This window comes from Rattus norvegicus, chromosome 6 (genome assembly GCF_036323735.1).
Source record: "Rattus norvegicus strain BN/NHsdMcwi chromosome 6, GRCr8, whole genome shotgun sequence".
In the NCBI taxonomy this organism is placed as follows: Eukaryota; Metazoa; Chordata; class Mammalia; order Rodentia; family Muridae; genus Rattus; species Rattus norvegicus.
Window position 1 is genome coordinate 108,007,865 of NC_086024.1, and position 26,751 is coordinate 108,034,615.

General features: G+C 43.4%; 1 protein-coding gene across 12 annotated transcripts in view; it reads left to right on the plus strand.

Moving 5' to 3' along the window:
• The window catches only part of Rgs6 (regulator of G-protein signaling 6), a 651,590-nt gene that overhangs the window by 131,982 nt on the left and 492,857 nt on the right, over window positions 1-26,751 (plus strand). For all 12 annotated transcript variants that reach the window (XR_005505572.2, XM_063262367.1, XM_063262368.1 and 9 more), the window contains one exon: window positions 17,240-17,343. Coding sequence is in view for 11 of the 12 variants with exons in the window: in XM_063262367.1 (XP_063118437.1) it covers window positions 17,240-17,343 (104 nt within the window). In the remaining variant the exon portion in view is untranslated. The remainder of the gene's footprint in view (window positions 1-17,239; window positions 17,344-26,751) is intronic.

The following is a 26,751-nucleotide window of genomic DNA, read 5'->3' on the forward strand; positions in this document are numbered from 1 at the left end:
AAGATGACAAGTGACACTTTCCTCTTGTCCTATGGGCAGCAGAAGTGTACCATGGCCCCTCTCACTACAGCTGTCTGCTCTGGGGAATCTTGCACCCAATGCACTGAACGTTTGCAAAAGATTTTGCCTTATGGCACGCAGCACAGAACCCCTAGGCTCTATACAAAAGCAACAAAGAGAGAGAGAGAGAGAGAGAGAGAGAGAGAGAGAGAGAGAGAGAGAGAGAGAGAAAGAGAGGGAGAGAGAGGCTGACCACTGATGCTCCCTGTGGCTAAAGGGAGACATAGCTAAATGTTTATGTGGGCTTTATTTAAGTCCCTTGATATGGCTGATAAGGAAGTCTAAAGACATCTCATTCCAGGGCATAGGATATTCAGCATTACACTAAAGCACATACCGTCAATTCCAAGTCCCCACCCCCCCAAGCTTCCTTTCTCTTTCAGGAGCTTCTCTGAAAACCTCATGTTCATTGCCTGCCGTCTGCAGTATACCCCGTTCCCCTGCCATCCCATTTTAAGGTATTTGTTAAGCCCCAATTGCTAAAATTTTCTAATATTCCTTAAAAGAAATGATCAGTAAACTATCGAGTCCAACATGGCTTCTTGGGAACTCTTGGTTGGGAGTTTCCTGTGGTTGGGATTGGCTCTGTGATTGGATATATGAAGAAGAATTATGATCAATAAGGTTAGGATTGTAGGTCGTTACAGAATTGTAGGTTGAAATAGAATGTTACCTTTCCCTCCAAAAGACCTCACATTGCGTGTCCTTCCAGTAAACATGCACGGTTATTTCCCTCACGGATAGCCACTAAGCTGGCTCTTAGCATCATATTTATATCATTAAGGTAAAAGGTGTGTATGGAACCCCCTTTTCAGGCTCCTTTAGCATATGGATGCATCTGACAGATCCCTTTATGCTGTCAGGCATTCACAGTAGCGTATTCACTCACAGTAAGATGCTCTGCTCTTGTCTATCCACCATTGACGGGCATTTGAACGTTTCCAGCTTAAGTGCACGCGCATAGTGCCACTACAGAACTTTCCTGCATGCGTTCCTTGTGGTGGACACAGAAGACTGGATGGCCAACCTTCAGAGTGTGCTCGCCCTCCGTTTCCTTAAGTGGTTGCCCCGACTTAGACTCCCAGCATCAGTTACAAGCGTTTCTGTTTCTCTATAACCTTGAGGAGACCTGGGGCCATCAAACTGAATGTGAGATATTCTTATGTGTGTTTGGTGGAATCTCATTCAGGGTTTGGTTTGTATTTCTCTGGTGACCAGTGTATATCAATTTTAATTAATTAAAAATGTTTAGATTATTTTCTTTGAGTGGCGTTGGTGGCTGAACTCTGACATTAAAAAGGAGAAGCAAAGTAGTAGAGGGGGGAAGCTCTGTGATTTCTCCTTCTCTTCCTTTCTGATCTGGGCCCAGCAGAAAAGATGGCTGGGAGAAGGGTCATGCTGTCATTAACAAAATGGTTCCTAGAAACATACAATCAATGAGCATGTTGAAGCAAGTATTCCACTTACAACCCCAGTATATACATTTTTGGGGTCAATTTTTAATAACTTTTTACAATCAGTGGTTAGTTCTCAACCTCATTGACTGGACGTTTTCAAAAGCAGGAGAGATCTAGGTCCCAAAGTACAAAGCTCTTGTGGTAAATCTTCATTCTTGTTACATTCTATATAATCAGCCAGGGAGAGGATGTGGGACATTTTGTATCCCTTTCTCCAGGCACATCTGGATCCTGGATGCCCTTCAGGTAATTTCCTAACCCTCTGAACAGCTGAGGGGTGCTTCTTTGCTTGACTCCTCCCCCTGGATGTGCCTGTTGACAGCAGAAGGGTGCCCCTCCCCTCAGAAGGGTGCCCCTCCCCTCAGAAGGCCACCCCTCCCCTCAGAAGGGTGCCCCTCCCCCTTCTTTCCATTCTTCTTCACTAGAGTGCTTTGGCTGGACCAGGTCACAAAGGAAGAGCTTGTGGGATAGAAGACATTTCCTCTGTCATTTCTCTTTGGAAACCCACTCAACCCGTTTCCTATTGGTCTAGAGAATTACCTTTCCTAGGGAGCGAATCTTTCTTTTTTCTTTTGCTTGCTGTGGTTCTGGACACTGACCCCAGGGACCGCAAGCGTACCACACGGAGCAACAACCTAGCCCTCGTGGTCTTGTTTTTAAGAACCAATTCCTAATATCTGTGAAAGCGATGAACCATTTGTGTTACGTATTTAAAACATCTTTTCCGGTCTCTGAGGCCCATCTTACTTTTGATGAATAGGTGATCTTACTTTAAATATAAGTTATTAGTCTCATTTCTTTTCTGGTTATATTTGCTGCCTAGCTAAGACATTTTACTTCTAAGGTCTCAAAGATACCCTATTTTCATTTGCAAAAGCGTGATGGTTTGGGGTTTATGTTGATGTCACAAAACAAAAGCAAAAACAAAAAAACCCCCAAAAACCTGGTTTGATTTTTTTTTTGCCTATGGTGTGAGAAAGACTTTGATATTGATTTTTGTCAATGTGAACACCCAATTAACCCAGCACCCTCATTGAAAATCCCCTCCGTCTTGCTGTACGTCACTTTTGCTATCACATGGGTGATCAGATACACGTGGGTCTGCCCTGCTTTCTAGTCTATGCCATTTCCTATTTGTCTAGCGTAATGAGGTGCCACGCTGGCTTAATCACTCGAGTTGAGTAATGGGCCACAGCACCCGACAGCATATGTTCCTTAGCTTGTGATTCAGTCAGCTTGTTTGTAGGCACTTGTGTTACTTTATACGTCTTGAAGCCACCGTCTGATGGGATTTTGCTCAAGATCGGTTAGGTCTCTGGCTCCAATCGGGAGTGAGTTTACATCAGTGTTGGCTGTTTCAGTGCACTGGTGTGGAGTGAGGGTGCTCCTGGCATTTAGCCAGCCTCTCCATTTCCCTTGGTGCTTTTGTAGCTCTCAGTACTGTTCAGGTGCTACATAATTACCTTCTTCGTATTTGAAAGTTGCTTGATTTTATTTATAATTAACACTTTTAAAATCGTATTTTCTAATCGCTTGTTGCTAATATTCAAATGCAAAATTGAGTTTTGTTTATTGGCCTAGTATATAGTGACTTTGCTAAATTTCGTGTGTGCATGTGTGTGCATGTGCGTGTGTGTGTGTGTGCATGTGTGCGCGTGTGTGTGTATTATGCATGTGTAGAGGAACATGTATATGTGTATACGTGTATATGTGTGAGGCTAGAAGTTGGTGTTGCACGTCTCCCTCAGTCTTACTTATCTTTATGTTTGTTGAGGCAGACTTTCCTTGAACTGTGAACTCCCTGGGTTGGCTCTCCAGCTTGCTCTAGAAAGCCCCTCCCTTTGGCTTCCCAAGCACCAGGATTGTAGGTGAGCGGCCATGCTTGTTCACCTAGTCAATGGTATGCAGGTTCTGGGATCCAAATGACCTCTGGTGCTCACTGACCCATCTTGCCCATTCCATAAACGCACTCCCTGCCCCCTCTCTCTAAAACTCCAAGATCCGTCCCCTCCCTACTCCCAACTTCATGTCTTTATTGTTGAAACACAATTTCTGCTGCCTATATACTCATGAGCTTGGTTTATCTGCCTGGGGCCACTCCCTTAAAGAAAATGGACTCTCATTCCCTAGAACTGAAATCTCAGTTCATGGTTGGAGTTCATAAGCCCCTCCCGTAAGCTAGTATGTTGATTACACCAGTGTTGTAAAGGCAACCACAGCTGCTGTTGAGCTCATGAACATATGGGTTCCGGTTCATTCTGGTCCTCTGACTGGCTTTTACAGTCTTTCCAATTCCTCTCCCCTGATGGCTCCTGAGCTCTCTCTCTCTCTCTCTCTCTCTCTCTCTCTCTCTCTCTCTCTCTCTCTGTGTGTGTGAGTGAGTGATAGATGTCCACACTTATTCTCTGCGTTGAATGGGTTATGGGTTTGCTAACCGCCGACCACTGCAAAACCTCCTTCTCTGAAGGCATCAGAGAGCTATGTTTCTATGTATTTAGGAGGAAGTGCGCCACTATATGTTTATTTAGCAAAATGATATCAGTAAGTTCTCTCCTGGAGCATAAGTTCTTGGTCAGATTTGTAGAACCAGGCATGTGTTTCTTCCTGTGGAGGGGACATTAAATCCAAGCAGAAAGCAATTGGTCATCTCCTTAACCTTGGTGCCGCCACTGCTCCTGTGGGAATCTTGCCACAGCAGTTGTTACTGTAGCTCACGGGTTCACAGCTAGGTACCACTGGTAATTTCCCCCCTGCAGCCATCAGCATGGCACCTTCTGGTATTGTGAAAGCCAGTGAGCAGGAGGCATCTTCCTAGTCACGACCAGCTAGATCTCGCCGTGACCTGTGACCAAAGTGTGTGATGTCTTCGGCAATAGGGTCTTGCCATTGCAGTGGGAAACAAGAGCAATGGCAGTAACCTGTGTCATTCTGGGGCTTTCCAGGGTCAGTGACTCAAGGGGAGGCATCTCACACTTGGCGATGGACAGTGTCTAAGTGGGGTGGGGATGGGGATAACTGACACTAGGAATGCTTGAAAAAGCCATACGGGAACCTATTTTATAAAGCTTCTTAGAGTCACAGAAGAGCTTAATTGGAGTTACGCTACACAGAGGATACTGTTCCTCTAAGAGGCCGTAGACTGACAATCAAATTCACTTCTTAATTCAAACATTTGAGTGCAGGTTATTATAGCTGTCCCATGTATAGAACCACGTCATTGGCGAAATAAATCTTTACTCTTCCTTCCTAATTACTTTTATTTCTTTGGCTTGCCTCGTGTTTCCTAAGGCTTTCAATATAACAGTGAGGAGAACTGGTGTCGTATTTCCAGTGTCAGTGGGAAGTTTTAAAGTCTGATTATTAGACACTGTGTTGCTCTCTGGGGTATTGCAAATGTCCTTTATCAGGTTCAGTAACTTCTCTGACACTTGGTTTTAGCTAAGAACACTTTCGGGAAGAGATGTTGAATTCAAAGGCCTTAGAGCAGCAGTTACGTGAGGTGTCATTTCTGTATATCGCCTTTCTTTCAAATTGGGGTCCCATGTGCCTGTATCGCCTCGGGGACCTTCTTCTATGTCTTACCCAGCTCTACTATTTTTATTTTTTGAGGGTTGGTCTGTTATGAGATAGATCTTCTGTGGAGGAAGTGGTTCATTCTAATTTTACTATTTCTGTCATTCATCTGCACGGTGTGAGTGAAACCACGCAACAGCCCTCCAGGAACGTATTCAATTGTTATTTCTAGTCATTTCTACTGCTTCTGGCTGATAGGTCTTTCTTCTGTTGAGTTTTTGCTGCCTGCAGAAGAGGAAAAGCCTATTGTTGCTCTGATTATATGCACCGTGGAGTCAGAGGAGAGACAGATTATACACTTAAGGATTTTATTTTTAGCATGTGTGTATGCGGGTTCGCGCACATGAATCCACAGCACGCAGAGGCCAAAAGTAGCTGGATTCCGCGGAGCTGGCATTACGGATGCCACCTGACGTGGGGGCTGGGACCTGAACTGGGGTTCTCTGAAGAACAGCAAGCATCTTAACTGCCGAGTCCATTCCTCCAGCCCTGTGTATTACATTTAAATTCTTATGTTGACGGTATGAACATTCTGACTTACCTTTTGACGAATTTAAAAACTTTTAATTTTAATGTGTGTGTGTGTGTGTGTGTGTGTGTGTGTGTGTGTATGTGTGTGTGTCTGATGTGCTCTTGCACATCATGGTGCATGTGTAGAGGTCAGTTCTTGATTTCTACCTTATGCATTCTGGGATTTGAACTCAGGTTGCCAGATTTAGGACTGAGTACCTTTACTTGATAAGCCATCTTTCACCTACCCCCAGTTTCTTTGACTTAGGGTTTCTTGTAGCTCAGGCACCTTAAACTCTCTAAGTAGCTCAGGATAGCCCCCAACTTCTGATCTTTTTGTCTCTACCTCCAAAGTGCCCATATTACAGGCATGTGCCAGTATATCTGGCTTGTGTCTGTTCTTAGAAAAATAAAGAAAACAATGATACCACAAGTACTAAAGCTGACATATATATATATATATATACATACATATACATGCATAAGTATATTATATATGCACATACATATTAAACATATGATATATATATATATATATATATATATATATATATATATATATATATGGAATGCTTTCCTCATTGGGTGCCCTGGAAACATGCAATCTTCTTTATCTCTTAGTCATCTCTTTCTTCTGAACTAAAATTGGCAAGGCATCTCTGTCACCCCCATTTCTTCAGTGGCCATCACACCCTCTGTCATGTGAAGTGGGAGAAAAAGGAAATGTTACTTCTTCAGTCCCTTCAGACAGCGTCGTTAGAGACTCTTACTCATATCCCACACTTACAACCTGCAAGAGGAGAAACACACGAGACCTCGGAATCCCAGATCTCATGTTGTCTCTGTCAGTAACCAGGTGACCTCAGAATAATGCCTTCTCTAGACCTTAGTGCCATCTTCTGAAAACAAAACCAAAACCAAAAAGAAACAAAAAAATCCAACCAACCAACCAACCAACCAACCAACCAACCAATGATCAAACAAAAAAACCACTCTTGGTCTTGTTTTCCAAAACAGACATTGTTTTATGCAAAGCACTGAGTGTGTTGGCTCTGTGGGCTACACACTATTCAGTTCTGCCCCCGTTGTACAAAAGCAGGCACAAATCATAAGTAAGCAACTGAGATTTGTCTATAATCTTTAAATATAGTGACAAATTCAAATTTCATGTAATTTTCTCGTGCCATAAAATAACTGCCTTTCAACATTTTCAGCCATTTTTAAATATTCAATCATGCTTTGCATGCAGAGCATGGGAAATCAAGCAGCAAACCAAGGTACCATTTGGCTCTGGTTTGCTGACCTTGAACTAGTTGGAAGTCAAGGGTTAGGCATTAAAATGTCAGTCTTCAAATTTTCATTCTGATGAACAGCGTTCAAAGAGTCTATTTGTTTCTTGTAGATGATTTAAGGATAAGAAAGAGGTTTTTTTTTTTTTGCTGTTGTTTTGATTTTTGTCTTTTAGACAGGAGCTCTCTGTTACCCAGGCTGGTTTTGAACTCACGGTTCCCTGTGTCAGCCTTCCCAGTGCACAGGCATGTGTCACCAATCCAGCCAAAGGTGTTTCTTTGTCTCTGTTCCTACTCTGACTCTCTTCTCTGGCAGGCAGAAGTTTCTGGTTCACAATTTCCCTAAGTCTCAGCCACGTATTTTGCCCTCTCTGGCTTGGTGAGCCTGCTGGTGATTCATTTTGGTTTTGTTTACCTGAAAATGTTATTTTTCTCAATTTTTGAGAGATAATTTGCCCAAGGTAGAATTTTTAGAGGGCTATTTCCCCTCCATCTGTCAACATTCAAGGGCTGTGCTATGATCGCTGAAACGCTGAGCTGTTTTGTTTTTAGAGAGCGGTATCTATCCTGAGTGGCGGTTTCCTGGGCCTGGTTTTGTTGTTTGTTGTTGACTTGGGAAAGTTGTGTCATTGTCTCTCCCGCTTCTGTTCTTTCTTCTGGATTCTGACTCAGTCTGCACATGATGATGATGTTTCACAGTTCCAGAATGCTTTTCATTAATTTTTTCTCTCTCAGGTGTTTAGTCTGGGAATGTTCAAGCTCACCGGACCTACCTTTCTTTGTGGCCATTTTGCTTGTGCTGAGGCTGCGGGAAGTATTCGTCACTGTTGTTTTCAACTTTCTGTTTTTCTTTTCTTTTCTCTTTTCTTTCTTTCCCCTCTGAGTTTCTGCTTTTCTGTCTCCATTACCGTTTACCCTTTCTAAGATCACAGTTATTGGGGCTGGAGAGCTGAGCTAGCAGTTAAGAGAGCTTGCTGTTTTTCCAGAGGACTCAACTTCCTAGCAGTCATACCAGGTGACTAATAATGGCTTATAACAGCAGATCTAGAGAATCAATAGCTTCTTCTGACCTCCACAGGCACTCACATACAAGGCACACCCCCGCCCCCACAGAGAGAGAGAGAGAGAGAGAGAGAGAGAGAGACAGAGAGACAGAGAGAGAGACAGAGAGACAGAGAGACAGAGAGACAGAGACAGAGACAGAGACAGACAGAGAGGAGACAAAGACAGAAAAAGACAGAAACAGAGGGGAGCTAGAGACAGAGACAGACAGAATGAATAAAACATATCTTTAAAATCATAGTTATTTAAATTTCCTGTCAGATGGTGACACAGTAGTTCCCACATCTGTGTCATACCGAGTCTGGTTCTGATAGGTACCATTTCTTCAGAGTGTGTTCTTCCCTGCCTCCCCACCAAACACCTCTCCGTGTACATGTCCATGTGTTTACATTCGTATGTGCATGCAAGTGGAGGTCAGAGATCCATGTCAAGTGGCTTCCTCTGTCACTTTCTACTTTGCTTGGAGCCATGGCCCCTCACTGAACTCAGAGCTCAGCAGTTTAGCTGGACTGGTTGACCAGTAAGCCCCAGGGATCTTTCTGTCTCTACCTCCCCAGCTGTGAGATCACAGGCACATATTCTCCACCTCTCCTGCTGGCTTTTGTCAGATGCTGGGGACTAATCCCAGATCCTTATGTTTGTGTAGCAAACACCTTACCTGGAACATCATCTCTCCAGGCCTCTCTTTGCCTTTTCCTGTGCTATGTGGCCCTGCTCCTGAAAGTCACACTTGATGAACTTGGCAATAGGGAAGTGGGTCTTTTGTATGAGGTCTGGTGAAAGCTGGCCTCCCAGTGCTGTCAGTGCCACAGGCTTTGAGTTAGTCTTTATGATTGTCTCTTCTTTTGACTTTATGCTTTCTAATGTCTGTCTAGGAAATCCAGTCTTGGAAGTCTTTAGCTGTAAGAGCCTATAAATGCCTCAGCGCTGTTTGTGTGGTGGTAGGATTCCTGAGGGAATGCCATAAACATGCTCAAGACTGTCCCTTGGGGAGTGCAGTGATGCTTTCCCTGTAACTCAGGAAAGATGGAGAAGAAGGTGGCTCATGGGAGAGTGTCTGTAGTCAAGAATTTGCCCTCTACTAGCTTCTGTTGTGGAATAAGCCATCAGACTCTATTCAGTTGGATGAGAAGCACATGAGACAGCTAGTAGGACAGTTTAAAAGCAAACGATGGGAGGGAGTCAGGGTTGGTGGGCGTGTTGACAGCTCAGCTGAAGTGTATGCTTTACATTTAAAATGCAACTCTTCTTGTTGGTCAAGGGATTTCCTTCCCACCCTAAAGCATTCATTTGCTTGGATGTGCGCTAGGAGTTGCTGGAGGGTTGAGTTTCTCAGCAGTGAACCTTTACCAAGACCATGAGACAGGAAGAGGGGTACAAGGGAGATGGAGGAAATTTGAAGGGGGTAATTACAGCAATGTGGCTGTTGAGAGAGAAAAAGTACAGGTGTTGTGAGAAGAGAATTAGATAGTAAAAAGGTTAAGTTTGAAGGCTGCAGTGAGTTGGACAGAGAGAGATGGTTGGGGATGGGGGATATTGTGTTGGGATTTGAGAGGGGATCCCCTTGGGTGATGGTGAGGAAATAAAGTAGCTGGAGAAACAAACTTTCCCGTTACATCTTTGATTCCTATGTCAAAGTTACAGAGACTGAATAAGTGGGGACAGGAGAAGAAACCTTCAGATAAGAGGACTCTGGAGTCTTCAGGTAATGAAGGCCTTAAGTAAGAAGAATGGAAGGAGATGGGAGTGAGAATGGGGCTGGCCCAGCAGAATGTCATAGGGCTGTAAAGAAGGGTGGATCATCTGAGGCAGCCAAGGGAGTGCTCCCTTTACACCCTGGTCTTGAGATGCACAAACTGAAGATCCCTGGGCTGTGGGGAAAGGCACAGTTCCATTAAGGTCACAGAAGCCACAGCCAGGGATGAGCTGGAGGACATCATGGGTATATCATCATCTTACTTCTAAAAAGAGGATTGGGGAGAACCTGTGGAGGTGGCAGGTGTGGGGTAGGAATCTGAAATCGTGGTAAGAAGAAGCCTGGTACCCTGGCTTAATTTACACGAACTGGATGCAAGAACCATCCTGCTGACAGGGGAGCTTTCCACATCTCCATCTTTCTGTAGGTTTTAAGAGCTTTGTTACAGCCAATGCAAAAACAAAGGTCAAGGCACTCTTCATAAGCTGGATTATTTCGTATAAGGTAGATTAATTTGTTGAGACTGCTGGGCAGCTGGTCAACTTAGAGAAGATTATATTTATTCGCATGTCTTGGGTTGGGTAATAGAGATGTCAACCTTTCCAGTAAACTTGGAAGGAGAACGAAAGAAACATGGATTAGTTGAGTAGACTATTATTATTAACATAAAACTATGGATTCCTGGACTTTTGCGCTATACATTTTTTGTAGGTTATTTCATTGGAGACCAAGAAAAATATGTTGAAAAGATACTGGTTTCAGCCCAGGGTTGGGATTTCTAGTCCCTGCTTACTTAGGGTAAGTTCCATATGTTATGTTCTCTAGCCTCAACTTACTCATCCACAGAGTGAGAATAATGCCAGTCACTTATTTCAGAGGCTCGCTGAGCCGCCAAAGGGAATCCATTGGGCAGGCAAGGCTGAGGAACACTGTGACAGGGATCAGATGACTAAATACATTACTCGTGATCACACAGCACTTCAGTGACCTTGAATGACAGCTCTGGTACCTGACCTGGGAGCCTTGTTTTCACTGTGAAGTTGAGTTTCTACTTGAATACAGGGAAGTCTCCAGGGCAGTGTACACAGAGGGGTGTATAATAGAGCCTCCCTTGCCTTAGCATGTCGGCCTGACCTGGGATGAGGTGAGGGACCAGGTGAGTGGAATCTAGGCCAGTGCTTTCCAAACCTGGCTGAGTCTGAATCTCCCTTGGGGCATTGAGATAAGTCTCCAGGGACTACCCTCAGCCACTGGATCAGACTTTCTAGGACATGGGAACTAAGAATGTGTTTGTTTAGATCAATGGTGCTCAACCTTCCTCATGCTGTGACCCTTTAATACAGTTCCTCATGTTGTGCTGACCCCCAACCATAAAATTATTTTCATTGCTATTCCATAACTATAATTTTGCTACTCTTATGAACTGTCTTATAAATATCTGTGTCTTCCAATGGTCTTAGGTAACCCCTGTGAAAGGGTCATTTGATTTCAAAGGCATTGAGCCCTACAGGTTGAGAACCAATGGACTTTTCTAAGGCTGCTAGTGTGGTTCTGCTCCTCAGGCCTTCTTTTGGGAACCTTAGAGTTCTAGAAGGACTGGGCAGTTATATCTCAGTAAAACAGCAGATGCCTGGCAGAGCTACCTATATTGGCCTTTAGGAGTTGAGCACTGTCTCCTCGCTTTAAGGTATGATCCTCCGGTGAGCTGCGCTGTGATTGGGCCAATGAACCTTGTATGTACAAGAAATGTTAAGTTGGCAGGCTATGGTAATGGAAAGAGTTGTTTTTTTCTTTTCTTTTTTTTTAAATCTTTATTAACTTGAGTATTTCTTATTTATATTTCAACTGTTATTCCCCTTCCCGCTTTCTGGGCCAACATCCCCCTAACCCCTCCCCCTCCCCTTCTACATGGGCTTCCATTCCCCATCCTACCCCCATTACCACCCTCCCCGCAAGAATCACATTCACTAGGTGTTCAGTCTTGGCAGGACCAAGGGCTTCCCCTTCCACTGGTGATCTTACTAGGATATTCATTGCTACCTATGCAGTTGGAGCCCAGGGTCAGTCCATGTATAGTCTTTGGGTAGTGGCTTAATCCCTGGAAGCTCTGGTTGCTTGGCATTGTGGTTCATATGGGGTCTCGAGCCCCTTCAACCTCTTCCAGTCCTTTCTCTGATTCCTTCAACGGGGGTCCCGTTCTCAGTTCAGTGGTTTGCTGCTGGCATTCGCCTCTGTATTTGCTGTATTCTGGCTGTGTCTCTCAGGAGCGATCTACATCCGGCTCCTGTCGGTCTGCACTTCTTTGCTTCATCCATCTTATCTAGTTTGGTGGCTGTATATGTATGGGCCACATGTGGGGCAGGCTCTGAATGGGTGTTCCTTCTGCCTCTGTTCTAAACTTTGCCTTCCTATTCCCTGCCAAGGATATTCTTGTTCCCCTTTTAAAGAAGGAGTGAAACATTCACATTTTGGTCATCCTTCTTGAGTGAGTTGTTTTTTTTTTAGCACCACTGTTTTCCAGCCTTCCCTTTTGAGGTTGCTGCCCACATGGTCACATGAGAACTGTGTTATCAATGGAGCTAGTACACGACTCTGTCATTTGTCACCCCCCACCCAATTACTTAACGTTGATCTCTTCTTTAAAAAAACAAAATGTTGGTTTTAAAAGGAGGAGGCAAGCAATAGGTTGATGTAGCATGGTGGAGAAGGAATGATACAGGGGGTTTGTTCAGTGGCATGAATGCTCAGCCACCTTCACAGCCATGGGCTGATTTCCTCTCTAATTGATACTTCCCTGACTAGGGGTGTTGGGGGCTGGGTACTGAGAGTAGCAGGCCTCATATTCAAGGCTCTGTGTGACACTGCCTCATGGCTGGGGGTGCTCTTTTCTAGTGCTGCACTAGGTCACCTGAGGAAATGCTTACTTTCCTGAAGTTGGCTGGGGATGGAGTTAGTACTAGGGAGCTGGTATGGTAGGGTTTATCTCCATTCTTATATAAGAGACCTGGATAAATCCTAGCTTAGAACATGATAATTCTCTCTCTCTCCCTCTCTCTCTCTCTCTCTCTCTCTCTCTCTCTCTCTCCCTCTCTCTCTCTCTCCTCTCCTCTCCTCTCCTTCTCTTTCTCTCCCTCTCTCTTTCTCCTTCCCTCCCTCATTCTCCCTTCCCCCTCTTCCTCTCCCCCTTGTCCCTCTCTTAGACACCTGGGGATTTTACCTGGATAAACTAGCTATTGACAATTGTATCTGTCTATCTGTCTGTTCTTTTCTCGGTCTTTGTCTTTCTATCTTTGTCTCAGTGTTCCTGTGTGTGTGTGTGTGTGTGTGTGTGTGTGTGTGTGTGTGTGTGTTCATGTATGTGTGGGTACACATGTGTGCACATGCATGTTGAGGCTAGAGGATCATCCACCTTCCCAGCGCTAGAATGACAGGCACAGGTCACTCTGTTTGGCTTTTTCACATGGGCTATGGGTTTTAAACTCAGGTCCTCCTGCTTGCAAAGCAAGGAACATATCAGTTGAGCCATCTTCCCAGTTCCCAACGGTTTCTGTGATCATCTATGACAGGTCACTTCCATGGCTTTTCCTGGTCCCTGCCCAGAAGCATGCCTGGGTAGTGCATTCCCTCTTCCTAGCAAAGCTCTGGGTTTCTGGAATGACAGACAAATGCCAAAGCTCAAAGCATAGGCCCAGAGAAGTTCAGGAAGGCTGGCGCTGAGCTATGGCTCCGGGCTCACCCCAATACCTCAATACCTCTTCCCTTTCCAAGCCCTTCTTTCCCATTGGCTTAGCTTGGATTTGTGTGTATGCCTGTGAGTGTATGTGAGTGTGTGTGGTGTGTGTGTGTGTGTGTGTATGTGTGTGAGTGTGTTTGAATGTGTGTGCATGTTTGTGTGTGTGTGCGCATATTTGTGTGTGTGCATATCTGGTGTGTGTGTATGTGGTGTGTGTGTATATGCATGTGAGTGTGTGTGAGTGTGTGTGCGTGTTTGTGTGTGTGTGTGCATATGTGGTGTGTGTATGCGTGTGTGTGTGTGTGTGTGTGTGTGTGTGTGTGTGTGTGTTTGGGCTTTGCTTGCTCCAGAAAGGCTGGAATGAAATCAATAGGCACTATTCGTAATTTCAAGTTACAAAGGCAATTTAAGTTTAGCCTGAATGGCAGGCCCAAGGCTGACTTTTAAAAGATCTTCGGTCAGTGTGTATCATGGACAACCAGTTGTTCTGTTAGTCCCGTGTCTCTCCTTACCAGTCTTCCTACCGACTTGTTTCTTTCATCTAGATTGCTTGCATACTCCAGAGCTGGATTCCTGGTTTCAAACTGGCTCATAACAGTACACCCTGTGGGGGATTCCACACATGGGTCTTAATATATTGAACACTTAAAAAAAAATGGGACTTCTCCCTGAAGTCTGAACTGATTTGAACTGGCTGCATAGCCCAGGCTGGCCTCAAATTCATGATTCTTCTGCCTCTGCCTCTTGGTGCTGGATCATAGATGTCTACCATCGAGCCTGGCTCTCTGCAGTTACAGCAGTGCATTCTCCACACAGTGTCTCATCAAGGGCTCACTGTATCTTGGCAGACTGCTATCTGCTTTATCATTCATTCAAAAATATGTGGGTGCCTACTCTGTGCCAGGCCCTGTTTCAGATTCCAGGGACATAGTCAATAACTCATGCCAGCCAGCCCTGCCTACTTGGTGAGTTCTAGGCCAGGGAGACCCAACTCAGAAAAAAGTAAAGTGATACACTGGGTGGTCTGATCTGTACATGCATGTATGCCTGCACACATGTACACCCATGTGCACACAGGCCCTTACACCCGACCTTGCCATTTTTTATTACCTTGTCTTCACTGAAAAGAAACAGTATAATCATATTGTAAAGGATGAAGGCCTAATTCCCCAGCTCTGTCAGCTTGTCATCGGTGAGCCCAGTGATAAAGCCCAGCCCACATAGCTTCCCATCCAGACCTCTCTTGGTGTTTGTCGACATATGAACCGGCAGGTAGCTATATTACTATTTTAGAATTGATTCACTCCAGGCGTAGACACATCAGACATCTTGTCTGAGTTTCGACACTAGCTGATAGAGTCACCCCAAACAGCAGCTCTTCTCATGGGCACTAAACTCACTACATTTTTACCCGATACTCGGCCTTTACCCAGCAGCATTCAGGCCGATCTGAACTCACAGAGATGCTTCTGTGGCGGTGCAGAGGGAGGTGTGTGGGGAGGGCCCGGACAAAGGCACAAGACTGTGAAGTTAGTTTCTAGGTCATTACCAACTTTCCTATTCCAACACCACTTTCTAGGTGGGAAAGAACAGGCTCGTTAGAGTGAGAGTGTTTGTTTTTAAAGAAAGCCATGCAAACTGTACTGGGCTCTGCATTAGTGATAAATGAGGGCACGTGGTGGACCTGGGTTCTATTTCTCATGCCCTGTTATTGTCTATGTTAAGGTAGAGGAGCAGGCAAGGAAGTAGGTTTCCGAAACGAAGCGGTACGCTCACTTTAAAAGTCACTGACTAGAATAATACCCTGGGTTTCCCTGTAGCAGTCTATTCATAGCAATCCTGCCACCACCAAGAGCGGTGGGATAGGGTGAGCCTCTGCAGTCTTTCATGCAGTGTAGCTTTAAAATGTATTCTTAGTCAAATGATGTAGAGTAAGCTTCCACTCTGCGTTGGGTATTTTGGGCAATAACATTCTTAGCATAAATTACTGATTCCCATCTCTTCTCCATCTTCTGCCCTAATTCGTTTTTCTAGAATGACCTTTGGTACCAATGCAGTCTATGGGAGGATGTTTCCGAGTCCTTCTCTTGGACCGAATGGCCTTTGAAGTATGGTATTTGTCCAAGTTACTTTGATGAAAAGCCCATGAAATTTGTGCAGATAACTCTGGCAGGCTCCTAGATTAGTGATAACATTTAGAAAGAACCTCTGTGGCTTTACACTATGCTTTCCCATTCAGCCTGTCTGAAGCTCCCCTGTGAGAGAACTCACCCTTCAATGTGGGTGGAATGTGGAGAAAGTTCCCATGGCTCTGAGAAGGGAATCCAGTGTGTTATCTACGTGCTGAGCTCACACAGCAAGTGCAGTGTCATGACAACAGTTGAGCTCATCTCATTACGCCCGTCTTTTATATGCATGTCATTACCTTATATGCATATCATTATCTTATATGCATATCATTATCTTGCTATTGTTTCTACAGGTTTTTTTTTTCCTTTGAAACACATTCACTTTTTCTTAATTCAGGTGAAGTTCATATAATATAAAATTACTCATCTTCGGGGCTGGAGAGATGACTCAGCAGTTAAGGGCACTGGTTCTTCTTCAAGAGGACCTGGGTTCAAGTCCCAGCAGCCACATGGCGGCTCACAACTGTCTATAACTTCAGTTCCAGAGGCTCTGACATCCTCACACAGACAGACATGCTGGCAAAACACCGATGCACATGAAATAAAAAATAAATTTAATAACGTTTTAAAAATTACTCAACTTCAAATGTAGAATTTAGTAGCATTTAGCATTCATAGTAAACCACAACCCTCATCTTTCTCTAGCTTCAAAGTGTTTTTATCATCCCCGAAGGAGACCCTATGTTTGCCAAATGACCACTCCGTTACGGTTTCCCCCTAGTGCTGGCAGCCATCCAATGTTTTCTGTCTCTGTGCATTTACTTCTTCTGGAGACTTTATATAAATGGAGTCATGTAATACATGATTTTTTTTCTGACCAGTTGCTTTCATACAGCAGATTCTTTTTTTAATGGATCATTCACACTGTAGCCTTTATCAGAACTTCATCCCTTTTTTATGGGTGAATAATATTCTATTCATGCACTGGTGGGCAGTCGGGATGTTCCTACCTGTTAGGCAGTGGGACTAAGACTACTATGGGTATCTTAGAACTGGTATTTGAGTATTTGTTTTCAGTCTTGGAGTGCACACACAGAAGCAGAGTTGCTAGGCCACATGCTAGTTCTGTATTTGATGCTTGAGGATCACTAACGTGCTTCTGCTGTGTCTGTACCGGTTGACATCTCTACCAGTCATCTAGAGGGTTCTTATTTACCCACATCATTGCTAACACTTGCTTTTTGCTGTTGTCTTTGTGTTTGCTTGTTTGTTTGTTCCTTCTTTTTCTCTGTGTGGCCCTGGCTGTCCTGGAACTTGCTCTGTAAACCAGGTTGGCCTTGAACTCAGACATTTGTCTGCAGAGTGCTAGGGTTCAAGATGTGCATCACCGACACTTGGCTAAAACTTGTTATTGAATTTTATTACTATCATTGGAGTGGTAACTTCTTGGAATCTTGGTTTGCATTTCCATAATGAAATATCTGTATATTACTATATAGATTGTTGTTAAGGCAAAAATCAGCTTCAAAATGATTGAATTCATCTGTTGCCAGGAGATTAAGATGAGCAGAGGTCTTCTCCTAGAGTACTTGGCTTGGCCAAGAACCTTGTGCTTTGGGGTTAGAGACCGTTCAGTATATCTGGCAAAAGACACTTATCTGACTTTAAATGCTTTCCTTTTTAAAGACAAGTTCATTCTTGACTTAATGCTATATTCATTTATTTTGCAGTGTGGGAGAAGACACTCAGGATGGCTCAGGGATCCGGAGACCAGCGAGCAGTGGGGGTTGCTGATCCGGAAGAGAGTTCTCCCAACATGATTGTCTACTGCAAAGTAAGATGCCCAGGGAGCCACTGGGCGTGCAGCCTGTGTGTGTCTGTTCTCAGTGAGGGCAGACGGATGCTATCTGTCTGAAGTGCTTTTAGGATAAAGGAGGGCTTTCTTCTCATGGTTTAATACTGTAGGTCAAGGAAACATTTTATATCATTTAGTTGTGTGTAAACCCCAAGATTTCCTGAGCAATACAACAGAGTGTCTGCTTCTTCAGTGGCCTTCACAATGCCATGCAGATCCAACTGGAAGGTCTTTGAACTCACAGTATACGGAAGGATGCTGTCAGGAGATGCAGAAGTGCGGCCACTCAATGCTTGAAGTTGGTAGAAGACATTAAAGGCCCACAACACCCAGAATCCAGTCTGCTAGCTTGCAAAATAGGTACAAGGAGGGTGTTCTCTCTCATCAAAGGAGGATGTTGGAGTAGTTTTAAAGGATTTTCAGGATCGTTAAGTGATCTGCTAGGTCATGAGATCTGTTCAGCAAAGGCACAGAGCTGGGGAAACTAAATGGCTTCTGGATGGGCTCATGGATGGCAAGGAAAAAAAAAGATAAGATTGGGGCCAGAGATGTGGATGCAGCCAGATTGTAGAGTATTGGATTATGGGTTGTTTCATCTTGAAAACATTGTGTACTGAGAGTTGTGAAAACCGATCTGTTTGGGATTCAGGGTTTTTCCACAGTGAGTCATTAGGTAACAAGGTGGGGGGTGCAGATGCCCTGAGAGGACTTCCACATCAATGAAAAGGGTGAGGAGGATGCTCTTCTAGCCAGAAATGTATCCCTCAGAATGGAGAGGAGTCTCTAGGAGGAAGTAAAGTCTGAATTATGAATAACTTGAAAACTGAGCAGATGTGGAAGGAGAGGCCGTGGAGGGTAGGAGACGTCCAGGTTATGAACCTCGGGTGCTGGGAAGACACTGCTACTGTCAGTTCTCATAGGGACATTTAGAAAAGAAGGAGATACAGCCCATACATTTATTTTTATCTGTGTTAAATTTAAGGTACTAATTACTCTGTGTGCTTATGAAAATTTAAGCTAACCAGTATTATATATTAGTAAGGAAATGGGTTAATTGTTTATTCATTTTGATAAATACTTGAGTTGTCTGCTGGGATCTGTGCCTGCTGCCATTCTGTATTTGGTCTGTGTTAATCAGAGGGATAGTGTTGAACTAGACAACCCTGGATGATCAGTGTGGTATTGTGTGTGTGTGTGTGTGTGTGTGTGTGTGTGTGTGTGTGTGCGTGTGTATAAATAGGACTCATATTACTCCAATGGTTAGAATCCTGCAATTCTTTGTGTCTCAAGAGAATGTTGAAAAAGCCTACCTCTAAGAAAGATGGCTATTGGGCTATAATAAATAATAAATATAAACTTCATCAACAGAGCCAGCAGTTTAATGAAACACACAGAGGTGTGTTTAGAGGTGACTGTTGTAAACTTCTCCCCTACCTCAGTCCCTCCCCACCTGCCACAGGCAGGAGAGCCTGGGGCCAGAGAAGCAAGAACATGGCTTTGGAGTTCCACTTGGGTTACAAGGTCACCTTACAAAGAAGAAATTGCTGTGAAATCCATTTTAATAAAGCGAGACATCTTTTGTCCACCTTGGTCCATACTGTGGATTGTATTAATTTCTCTTTACTCTTTAAGCCTTTTAGGGATAGAGACACTTGGAGAAAGGATGAATTATGACATACATAAAAGCTCACATTGTTAGTAAGTTGAACAGAATCAACCGATGCACTGAGTTGTCCTTTTGAGGCAGAAGAAAATAATACAAAGATTATTAAGGAGATTATTACTTTAAAAATTTATTTATTTTTATTTTATGCATGTGACTGTATTGTTTAAGTGTAATGTATATACCCCCCATATGTGTGTGGTGCCCAAGAAGGCCAGAAGAGGGCATCAGATTCTCTGGATTTAGATTTCTATAGATGGTTGTGAGCCACCTTGTGAGTGCTAGGAATCAAGCACAAGTCCTCTGGAAAAGCAGCCAGTGTTCATAGTCAGTGAGTCATCTCTCCAGCCCCACTGCACCGCTGTCAACAAGGACTGTGAAATGATGCTACCTGAATACATTTTCACTAAAATGGGGTGTTGGAGGTTCAAATCTTTCTACAGGTTCATAGTATGTTTAAAATTTCCTTTTCCTGTGGGGACAGGGGGCCTCCCTTTTGCTGCTGCTGTTGTTATTTAAAAAAAGCAAACATTATTTGTAGTTCTTTAGAACAATGGCAACTAGGAAGAGGAGTGTACCTTGCTTGTGACTCCTTCATGTGAGGAGTTAGTATGTGCTCATACATGTTCACACATGTTCACATGAAGCATAGTGTTAAGGTTCTAAGACAATTAACTGAGTTTGTTCAGTCTATTAGGAAGGAAAAATGCCTATTGCCCCTTTCTGGAACAGAATTAAACTTACACTAACTTGACTTACTCAAGCCCTGGCTGTGCTTGACCCTCACCATGACCATAGAGCATTCTGATTCCAATGCTCTGAACTGCTGTTCAGCTACAACAATGAACTTGTCCTCTGGGGCATGCTGTCAGTAAGGGTGACTCTGGGAGCTGAGGTTAATTCCCAGAATTTTCTGTAAAACTCCTTTAGTGGGACCACTGTTTTCCAAGGTTGTAGCCATACACCCAGACCTTTTCTCAGCTCTACAACAGAAATTTTGTCTCCTTTTCTCTCTTCGACTGTTACTCTTGACGCAGACATTCTCAGGGAGAGACTTTTGCTTGGATGGTGTTGTGTTGAACCATGTGCCGAGAGAGAGAGAGAGAGAGAGAGAGAGAGAGAGAGAGAGAGAGAGAGAGAGAGGCTCAGATGAGCTTCTGGGTAATGGATGATGAGATGGGCACATTCACAACATGAAATGACTTTTCAGTTTTCTTATTTTTAATTGACACATAATTGTGCAGACGCATGTTAGCTCTGGGTGCATGTACACTGCCCAGTCATTAGCCTACCCCTTGTCTTAGGCGTTTATTATTTCATGTCATTGAAATATTCTAAACCTTCCCTTCTAGCACTTTGAAACACTCAGGACGTTGTCGCTAACTCAGTTGTTGTGACTCTCAGACACCATTTAGGATGATTGTGACACACAAGCGAGCCCACGGCTTTCAGAACATAGCTCATTTTCTTTTCACATTGCCATGTGAGAAGTTGTCCTTCCCCCAAGGCATGATTTATTTATTGACTTGAACTGACATGCTAATTTGGTTTTTTTCGTCTTTCATATTCACATTTTGGATCAGAGGTGTGTATGAAAAATGTATTGGTTGCATTAAAGAGCTATTTAAAAGAAAACCTTAATCATTCATTAAGACACCCAAGGCTTCTTCATATCCCCAATCCCTTAGGGTTCTGGGTCACTGAACCTCCTAGTGTGGTGATGAGTGTGGAAGCTAGCTGTCTATCAAACTGTCTAGAGGGTCTTTATAAAAAACACCAGTCTTCAAAGGATGTCCTTACCCAAGCATACTGTACTTTAATATGCCTAGGATGTGTGCTTAGAGTATGAGTTTTAAAGCGACCTCAAGAGATTCTCAACTAAATCAGAAAAGTTTTAACTGGATGTTTGTCTTTCATTCCCCTCCCACTCCACCCCATGTAGGTATATTATGTATTAAAAAATTATGGGATAATTGGTGTTTAAATTTGGTTTAAAATTTCTATTTACATCTCTATATTTTTAAGTGTGTGTGTGTGTGTGTGTGTGTGTGTGTGTGTGTGCGCGCGCGCGCGCGTGAATGCGCCTTATGTTTGTGCTGCTGTGATAAAACAAAATAACTAAAAACATCTTGGGGAAGAAAGGGTTTATCTGATCTACATCTGATGGACATCAAGACAGGAACTCAGACAGTACAGAAACTCGGAGGCAGGAGCTGATGCAGAGGTCATGGGGGAGTGCTGCTGACTGGCTTACTTCTTATAGCTTGCTCGGCCTGCTTACTTGTAGAACCAGGACCACCAGCTTGGGGTAGTCTCACCCAAAAAGGGCTGGGCCTCCCCATATCAATCACTAAGATAAGAGATGCTGAGTGGCTGGTTCAGCTTTCGTTTTTATTATGGGAACTTCAACTTTTCTGCTCCATCCTCAACTTACCACCTTTTCTCGCTTCCTTCCCAGCTACAAAATACTTTTTACTACAGAAATACACCCAATGTCCATGTAATATATAAAGGAAAAAATATGAACTCTATGCATTGACACTAGCCCAATAAATAGCATTATTAGGCTTCGTTTTCTCTATTGTCAAATGAGAGAATTCATCTAAATAATGTGCAAATTTATTTTTGTAAGGAGTTCAAAGTTTAATTCTTTACATTTTGCTTTTTAAAAATATAATACCCGATGCACAAACTATGCACATTTAAAGGTCTTTGACCTTTCTGGGAGTGTTTTATATGGTCATTGATAATCCTAAATTGGATTGAGATTAAACAAAATTTTGTCAGGTGTCAGGAAAATTAGTTGTGATAATTTAACATTAGTAAAAGTTACACAAGATGTCTTCTTGGGCTGCCCTTGACGATATAGCATGAAGAAAGGATCAAGTTCAAGGCTATCCTTGGCTACTTAATATGTTTAAGGTTAGCCTGGGCTACATGAGACTGTCTCAAAATCAAACAAACAAAAACCAACAGAACAAAGATCTTTTTGTGGCATCTTGCTTCTTTGGGCTTGCTCTGACACTTACAGGAGTCCTGTAATTATTTCTGGCTATAATTTCATGCCATAGAATTAGCAAGAATGGCTTTACAGTAGCAACGCTGACAGTAATGCAGAGTGTCATGGATGAATTAGGACTTCCAGTGGGAGAAGAAAGAGCTCACAGTGTGGTGTGTTGGAAGATTGGAAAGCTTTGTCACTGGTAGCTACCCTCCCTGTTAGTTCCTAACCTACTGGCTCCTTTCCTATCGGTGTGATACCCATGTTTCTATGATACCCATGTTTCTGTGATATGTGTGTTGTTGTGATAACGATACTGATGAGGCTGTGATACCCATGTTGCTGTGATACCTGTGTTCTTGAGATCACACCGTGTTGGTGTGATACAACTGTTGTTGTGATACTGATGATGCTGTGATACCCATGTTACCGTGATACCCTGTTGCTATGATATCCTGGTTGCTGTGATACCCATGATGCTGTGATTCCTGTGATGGTGTGATATCTCATGTCATCAAGGACCCTTGAAGTCCTGGGGCAGAAGCCAGTTTAGGCACACGTCCTGAGAGTAAGCACACTGCTATTTTGTTACACAAGTGGTTAGTGGTATGCAGCAGGGAGGGCAAAACCAGCACAGAGGAGGCAGAGCTTTGGAGGAACCTAGGAGCAGGATATTATTGTCTTGGGGTTCTAGGAAAGCTGTGGCAGAAGCAGGATGGCTGAGGGCCTGAGAAAGCATAAGCCCTGGTGCTGAAGCCGTGATGAGATTGGAAACCATTTGACCAGCAAATATGTGTTGATCTTCATTTGTGGGACAGACAGTGATAGATGCTAGAGATGCAGGATGAGGGCCGAGTCCTGAATAGACCCATGAGTCAATGCGGGGTGGGGTGGGAGCAGAGGGTGGGTGGGTAACTAGACAGGTTTGTGCTGGTAGAGTCAAGGAAGGGGGAGGGGGATGGGGGGATGAGTTTATAGCCCCTAGGAGATAAAAGCACCAGAGAACTCAGCACATCCCTTGCCTCTTGAAGAAGTTGGTGAACAGAGAGAAAAAAAATGAGGAGACCGAAGGACAGGCACACGCCAAGTTATTACTCTCTGGAAACTTCAAGAGTCTCTTTTTATGGATCTAGGTTTTTGCAATGATGGCTTGAGATGCCAAGCCAGATTCTGAAAGATCGAATGTGTTATCTCAGGAGGTTGGTGTCCTGCAGATATTGTCCCTTTGTGCTCCCACATCCATGCTTCTACATGCTGTTCTCTGCTGCCCCAGCCCTTACACATATGTAAATAAACACTTAACATATTTGCATCCACTTAGTCTTTCATGGCTTTATTTGCTTAAAAAAAAAAGAAAAGGAATAACTGAAAAAAGAAAAAAGGAAAGCATCTACAAAGTTAATCCAGCCAAAACTTTAAAGTCAGTTAGGTCAGATTATTTAAAAGGAGTGCATCTTTGGTCCTGAACATTTAAGAGTTTGTTTTCTTTCATTCTTTTCTTTCTTTTTTTCCACCCCGCATTAAGTAAAATCCCCAATGACTAACTTCAGAGAGTTTTTTGCTTGCTTAATTGTTCAGACTGCATTTTAAGACTGTTTCCATTCAAGTTTTTTTTTTTGGGGGGGGGTATTTATTTTTTACTGCCTTAGGGAAGAAAGAGCTTTTCAGGTTTCCTTCCCTCCCTGAAGTGAGCTTGCTAGGAGAGCAGCCTCCCATCACATTCTCTTGGTTGGCAGGACCAGAGGCATGCAGGCAAGTCCCAGACCCACGGTGTCAGCCTTGGTGTCCACAGACAGAAGAGATGTGTTTCCACATGGGGCACAGCTCAGTGTGGTTTAATAGGATGTGTTGCTGTGGGTAGAATTTTCTAATGTGAGAAGCCTTCGATGTGCTCACGCCTCCATTTCATCTCCCGTCCCCCTCCTCATTGCACTTCAAACAGTCTGAGGAGACTTTGCTCTCTGGCTGACGGTTTATCTTAGCATTGGCAGTCCTCTGCAGCCCTCGAATGGCTGTCAGTCCCCAACTGGCACAGTTTTGAACAAGGAAAGTTTAAAGTGAACGAGAATGAGTGAAAGGAAAATAAATGCTTAAAACCATCGGGATAGAGGAGGGGGATTCTTTTAAAAGGCCATGAGCATGCCAGCCGGGTCAAAACAGAAAATGGAGAGCGCTTTTGACAGTGAGCTTCTACGTCCTAGACGTGTACTTTAAGGAGGGGTGGAAAACACACGCACAGATATAAGCAGCCATCCCAGCCCTGGAAGACAGACAACCCTGGAAAATGACAAGCACAGACTGGAAAGACATTAGAGGTTCACTGAAAAGAAATGGTTAAGTGGTAGCTATGGTCCTGGAGTCCTAGTTGGATGAGGCCACAGTAGGATTTCTGTTCTGGCAAAGGCTAATCTTTGCCAGGAAAGGATGCTGGCTACTGATCTTCTGGGACAAGACCAGGGTGCGTGTTCTGATTTTGAAGAATGGTTTTTAAGGCTTTCTGTAGGATTCTTAATGTATTTGTTGAATGTGAGGCTCGTGTGGATTTTCTCAGACCCCTTTTTGGTGGCTCGTTCATTTCGGCATGATTGTCCTTACAACCTAGGTGGCCTCTCTGTCCACTAAAGGACATCTTTAGGATTTTTTTTTTTTAGGAATATCTGATGGTGGTGAATTCTCTGGGGGTCTGTTTTGTCTTAGACCTGTTTGCTTCCCCCTCGGGATTGAAGATGTTTCTAGATTCTAGACTGGCAGCTGTCTCTCTCCATGTCTTGGCTACTGTCATTATCTTGTGGCTCCCATTGTTTCTGTTGACAAGTAGCTGTCCTTCTTCTGAGGGCAATCTATTTTTTCCCTGCTTTGGTTGTTTTTAGAGTTATTTTCACTTTTTTTGTAGTTTTTTTTTTTTTTTTTTTTTTTTTTTTTTTTTTTTTTTTTTTGTGCCTGTGCCTCTGTGTTCTTTACTGAGGCAGGATCTCTTGCTGAATTTGAGGCTCACTTATTGGGCTTGTCCAGCCCTCTGCCAGGCTCATGGTTTTATGTGGGTTCTGGGGATCTGAACTCTGGTCCTCATGCTTTTGCTGCAAGCTCCTTATCCACTGAGCCATCTTCCTAACGACAGTGATGTTTTGTTTTGTTTTTTAAATTTACTCTTCTTAGGGCTGATAACACATTGTTTCATTTAGTGCTTGAAGACTTCTTGTCTAAAAACTCTAAATATTGATTTGTCTTTTCCTTCGTTTTGGGACACTGTTCATATGTTCAGATAATTTTTTCCTCCAGCTTTTGAATCTTTTTCTTTTACATTGATTGTTGTATTTTTAATTAATTAATTTTTCATGGATTCCAATATATTTCCCTTTTTGTATCAAATTTTTAAAAATATTTTTACTTATTCTTTGAAAATTTTATACAATGTATTTTGACCAGTCTTTCCTTTCCCCAACTTCTACCAAATCTTCCCTTCATGCCTACCCACTAGCTTAATGTTCTTCCTTTCTTAACAAAACAAAATAACACCCCCTCCCCACAAAAGGGAGTCTGGTTTGTGTTCGTCGACTACTTCTGAACACATGGTCTGCCCTGGAGAGGGGTGACATGCTCTTTGAACTCCATTGAAGAAAACTGATAGCCTCTCCCTGAGGTGGACATCTTTGATAACAGGTGCCTTCCTCAGTCAGTCTCCTCATTTGAGAGAAGGTTTCTCACTGAGTCTGGAGTATACAGGCCGAGTAGATGGGCTGGCCAGTGAGTGCCTGACATCCACTTGTTTCCACACTTCCTAGCACTGGGGTTACACACATGGATACTTAGCCTGTTTTTTTCTTTTGTTTTTTTTTAAGTTATTGTTGGGAACCCCGACTTAGGTCCTCACACATTTGTAGCAAACAAATGCTTTAGCCACTGAGACATCTGCCCGCCCTAGACTGATTGAGCTAAATCAAATTATTCAAAAATAGAATTAAAGTACTCCTCTTTCACTCTTGACAGAACTAGTGTACTTCTTGGTCACCTTTAAAAGAAGTTCTCTATGTTCAGCCTAAACCCAAGGTGTTCATTCGTGCCTCATGCTCTTGGTGGCTGTGACCTCCTGTGTTTGTTCTGGAAACTTCTTGGGACTTTGGGAAACCACTCAGCTTCCCACTCAAGTCCTTTGCTTAAGGAATTGCTAGGGCCTTTGCTTAGAAAATGCATCCCTGGTCCTGGGCTTCACTTTCTTCTTAGCTTTTGTCTCCTTTCAGATCACAGACACAAGCTTTTCTTCCATAGCTCTCAGTGCTTTCAAACATATTTACTAAAGTATTTTCCAATCTTTCTGTTGCTCTTACCTGGGGGTTTATTCTGAAGTATCTGGCGAGCTGTCACCAGGACGATTCCAGACTATTGGCTTTGAAAGAGCAGGAATCTGTCTTTCACAGACCCAGTTGACCCTTACGATGTTTTAATTTCTTATTTATTGTTTATCTTTGAGTTTCAGGATGTAGCCGGTGAGGCTTTGAACTTACAGTCCTCCTGCCTCATCATCCCTGATGCTAAGCTTAAAAGACATTTGGTGCTGTACTTGGCTCTGAAATGATCTTTGCAAAAGACATTTTCCAAGATTTTTTTTTACAGTAGGATGGTGATACTGGAGAGGAAGGGGAGGAAGGGAAACCCTGAGAACACAGAGAAGGTGGAATTGACCTTGGTTAATTTTATACATGGAGGATAGAGAGAAGGATTCAAG